This window comes from Pseudorasbora parva, chromosome 16, assembly GCF_024679245.1.
Source record: "Pseudorasbora parva isolate DD20220531a chromosome 16, ASM2467924v1, whole genome shotgun sequence".
In the NCBI taxonomy this organism is placed as follows: Eukaryota; Metazoa; Chordata; class Actinopteri; order Cypriniformes; family Gobionidae; genus Pseudorasbora; species Pseudorasbora parva.
The window spans coordinates 5022969-5027649 of NC_090187.1; the positions used below are offsets into that span (position 1 = coordinate 5022969).

The 4681-nt window shown below is 37.9% G+C and overlaps 1 protein-coding gene across 1 annotated transcript; it reads right to left on the minus strand.

Moving 5' to 3' along the window:
• Positions 1 to 2665: 2665 nt before the first annotated feature.
• LOC137043770 (putative nuclease HARBI1) lies at positions 2666 to 3980 on the minus strand. The gene is made up of 4 exons (XM_067420186.1): positions 3548 to 3980; positions 3342 to 3457; positions 3107 to 3215; positions 2666 to 3039 (listed from the first exon to the last, which is right to left on the minus strand). The coding sequence occupies exons 1-4, from the start codon at positions 3978 to 3980 to the stop codon at positions 2666 to 2668; spliced, it is 1032 nt and encodes a 343-aa protein (XP_067276287.1).
• Positions 3981 to 4681: the final 701 nt, after the last annotated feature.

Genomic DNA, 4681 nt, shown 5'->3' on the forward strand with positions numbered 1-4681 from the left:
TAAATTATTGTAATACAGAAATAATGATACTGTTGGTGGAAAGACCATGGGAACAGCTCTCTCTGAATCAGCCGCAGCGCCAACACAGATTTGAATGTTGTGATTTTGTTTGTAAAAAAGGTTTAACAGACAGAGGCAAATGGCTGTCATTAAGGAATAAGATAGTAGATGTTTGAATTAAGATCCTTTACCAATTAATGGATTACACATTTAAAAAAATAAAGGTTCTTAAATAGTTCTTTGGCAGGGTGTATGGTTCCATGCAGAGCCTTTAATATCCAAAGAAAGAAAGACATCTTGGAAGACATGGGGGTGAGTAAATTATCAGTAAAGTTTATTTAAAAGTGAACTAATCCTTTAATCTTGCAGCTCTAGCTCCAACCCTGATCAAACACATCTTCTCGTAACGTTCCAGGATTCTTGAAGACCTTAACTTTTTCAGTTGGGTTTGATTCGGGTTGAAGCTAAAGTCTGTAGGACATTGGGCCTCGAGAGCGTTGAGAAACCCTGTTACTTCCGAACAGTGGCTGCCTGGCACTGTTACATGGTTTATAATGTGCACCACTCTTCCGTGGATAAGAAGTGTCCATCCTCACAGTAAGTCATCTTGTTTGACAGCTCTGTTATTTTTCACAAACCACAGATATAAGGGCAGTTTTAAACAGTTTTTGGCATTATGATCCTCTGAATACACACATTAGAAGATAAGTCTGGGCCACGAGAGCACACACCTGTTGATTTGAACATTTTCACAGTGAGACGAGATCTCACAGAGACTCGCGAAATATTTGTTTCCAGTCCAAATATCTAAAATTCTTAAATCGATGTGCTTTTACCAGATAAGATATTTTTTCTTCAAACGTGACTTGATAAAAAAAAAAAAAAAAATGGAGGATGATCGTCTTTAGCTGGGGGGTGTTCCATAAAAGCCGCTTAGAAAAGCGGGGATTCAAGTCCAAAACCTGACTCGAATGAGCCGAGCTAAACATCCGCGCTTAAATTGGTTCCATAACAGTAAGTTGAGGATCATGTGATCTTACTGATTTGAGTCAGGTTTAAATAGTCTAGATAATTGCGCGTGCACGCCATTGTTTAAAAGTCCTGAAAAGTCGAGCATGGGTCAATCGATTTACTGTGGGATACCATGGCAACAAAAGGGAAAGATAGAGCAGCAATGTTCACGGCAACGGAACAGCGTTTGCTATTGGAAACATATGAAGAATTTAAAGATGTCATCACCAAAAAAGGCAATACAGCGGCAATAAATAAAGCAAGAGAGAAAGGTTGGCAGGAAATTGCTGATCGCCTCAATGCGTAAGTAGCAGTGTAAACTATTTAAAATACTTTATCAACCTTGAATATGTGTCACAATACATTGCAAAGTTTGTGTGTGAATAACAGTAGCGTTAACTGCTTTCACGCAGCAGCAACTTAAGTGTAGGAAAAAGAACCTGGCAGCAGGTGAAAATAAAATATAAAAATATAGTTCAGAATGGTAAGTAAATCTAATGGTATGTACATATGTAATCAATGCCAGCTTGAAGTTACAACCATTCAGGGTTTTTTTTTATATTCATTTTTTATGTTTTTATTTTTTTAATTGCAGCGACCAAAAAGAAGACTGAGGTTGCTGGCACTGGGGGAGGGCCACCACCAGCCAGCTTCACTCCTGCAGAGGAGCTGGCTTTGGAAATGAATAAAGGGAGGCCCGTCCTTGAGGGACTAGAGGGGGGACATCATCTAAAATGATATCACATAGTATAAGGAGTGAGTATATAAAAGGTGTGTGTGTGTTTTATTATAATTATTCCTTCCTGGCTAACTGATTTCCTTTTTCCTTAGGCATTGTAAGTCTACGTACATCTTAGCAGTAATGTCACGTAGAGATACTTGTGCTACTGTAATGGTGCATTTTGATTTTAAAAAAAAAAATCTATCAAGATTCTGTATGCTTTATGGATCCACCTGACATCATGTTGCCTGTGAGTATGAGACCTTTTAAATCAGTCATGTAAGCTAATGAGTTTAACTGAGTTTAATCAGTGGTCACAGGGAGAAGGCCCATCAGTTGAGGAGGATGAGGAGACTGTGTCTGTATGTTCAAGGAGGCCTGAGGTAGTCACAGCTTACATGCGATACTGTATTGAATATTAAAAAGTGTACTTGTCTGATAAAATGATCATAATGTGTTTTCAGGATGCTGACACTGTTCTAGAGCCTTCTCAGTCTGGGACCACATGTGACAAAGTGAGTATTAAGAAATGAAAACAATGTGACAAGAGTATTCAATGAAATAAATTAAATTTATGTTGCTACAGAACCCAGAAAACATAAAAGGAGTGTATAAACGCTACCTCCTAAAACAAATAGTGACTGATATGGACATCCAGTATAAAAAACTGAAAATGAGGAAGTTGGAGCTGGAAATTCAACAGCTACAGAAAAATGCAAGTAGAACTATTATTTTTAAAAAAGAAAAAAAAAAAAAAAAAAACATTACCTTTTTGATCACTTTCCACAACATTTATTTGTATGTTTTCACCCCTAACAGGCAGATTCACTCTGAATAAAGACAAATCACATTAAATACTTTGACTTCTGTGTGTGTTTGTTCAACTAAGGAGAAAGTTGAGGGGCCATTGGAAAATTAAAGGCTACACATGGTTTAGACCAAATATTTATTTGCATATGTGTCTCGTATAAGTCTGCCTGTTTCGTTTTCTTCCAATACTACTTCATTGCCCCAGTCTTCCTCTTCAACAATCCTTGGTTGCCTCTCTCTCCTCAGACAAGCAATGTTATGGAGCACTACACAAGCAACTACAATGTCACATGCCCTAGGTGGAGTCACTCTGAGGTGCTTCAGGCACTGAAACCTTGACTTTATCAGCCCAAATGCCATCTCTATACGACCTCTTGTGCGTGCATGGGCAATGTTGTAGTGGTGCTGTGCCTCTGTCTGGGGCTCCTGATAGGGAGTCAAGAGGTAAGGCAGGCATGGGTATCCCTTGTCTCCTAGCAAAACTCCTGAGAATTCTCCTGCATAGACAGAATGAATATATAGATATATATATATTAAAAAAAAATTGTTTTAAGACTAGCATACCTCTTGCTAGTTGCTGGTAGAGAGATGAGGCTCTAAAGATTGTGGAGTCATGCACAGAGCCTGGCCATTTGCCCTCTACAGTTGTGATGCAATCTGCAACACTAATCATCTAAAAGAAATTAAACCTGTAGGTCACTACATTTTAATTGAAATGAACTAAACACTGGTGCCCAACTTAGTACAGAACACTCAGTGCTAGAGCATAGCCTTCAATGTCATCTCAGTGGGACCGTACCTGTACATTGATGCTGTGTACTGATTTCCTATTCACAAAGTCCGCTTTATGTGGACCAGACGGACACTTAATACGCACATGGGTGCAGTCCAATGCACCGATAACATTTGGGAAACCTAGGAAAATGATTTGTTTGTTTTAAATATGTCCCATGTAAAATCGACAGTCAAGAAATATTTCTATGTTTTATAGTTATTTGAACTTACCAGCTGTTCCATAAAAGGCATGTTTAATGGTCCGAATAGCTTTGTGGCCAGGGAATGTGAAGAACACATTAAGTAATCTTTTTAAAGAAAGGTACACAGTTCGTACAGAGCGGCAAACTGATGCTTTGCTGATATTCTCTGCATCTCCAACTGTGTACAAAAATGTTCCACTGGCAAAAAAGCGAAGTGCAATGCACACCGTCTGTGGGACTGTGAGCGCTCTGTTGCGGCGTGTATTATTTGCAATGTATGGGCTTACTAATCTACAAATATATGCAATCCCATCTCTTGAGAACCTATATCGCTCATACAGGTAGCTGTCATTAAAAGCCAATGGGTCTGACCTGTCTCTGAAAGCTCTGTCTCTTTGAAATGCCCTCCGCAAGACTATAGCTCCCTCATCCACCACCTCATCTATGATAGGACACGCCATGGATAAGCTTGGAAACGAGTTCAGCTCCCTATTTATATACTTTTAAATAATTAATTACCAAACTTAACAATTAAACACAAGTTTTGACACAAGTAGTAACATTTCTTAGTGTATTTATACCTTATAATTTCTTACATGTATTAGTAAAGTACATTTCCTTATTTATTTATTCATTTAATTATTTTTTTTTTTTTTTATTAATAGTGGTTAAATAAAATGACATCGAAATACCAGCAGGTGTCATAAATGGTATGCTCGTTAAGCCTGAACTCAGACTTAGCCTGACAGTTAGCCTGCCCCGGACCAGGTTAATTTGGCAGCATAAGTTGCCAGGGTAACTGAGTTTGAACTTTTTTAAGTTTGATTTATGAAACCGAATCTACCAAAAATAAGCCTGACTAACCGAAATAAGCCTGGCTTATACTCTAATCTTGGTTTATGGAACAGCCCCCTGGTTCTCCTGCCAAAAGTTTTGTTTTATGGGAAGAAAAACAAAGGAGTTAAAAAAAGAAACAAATATTTTGTCTTTTTTTCCAGTCCAAAAATTCTTAAATCAATAGGCTTTTACTAGATACGATATTTTTTTCTTCAAATCTTCTAATGTGTGGCCAGCATTTTTGCTTATCGTGTACTATATAGTGTACTATAAGAGAGAGACCCAAAACAAGTACATTATAAAACACAGTACTGCCGTTTTAAAG

Coding starts and splice junctions, on each gene's coding strand:
- LOC137043770 (XM_067420186.1), bottom strand. CDS start 3,980: ATGGCGTGTCCTATCATAGATGAGGTGGTGGATGAGGGAGCTATAGTC. Junction 3,458..3,547: donor TGCCTTTTATGGAACAGCTG/GTAAGTTCAAAT, acceptor TCATTTTCCTAG/GTTTCCCAAATGTTATCGGT. Junction 3,040..3,106: donor CTACCAGCAACTAGCAAGAG/GTATGCTAGTCT, acceptor CTGTCTATGCAG/GAGAATTCTCAGGAGTTTTG.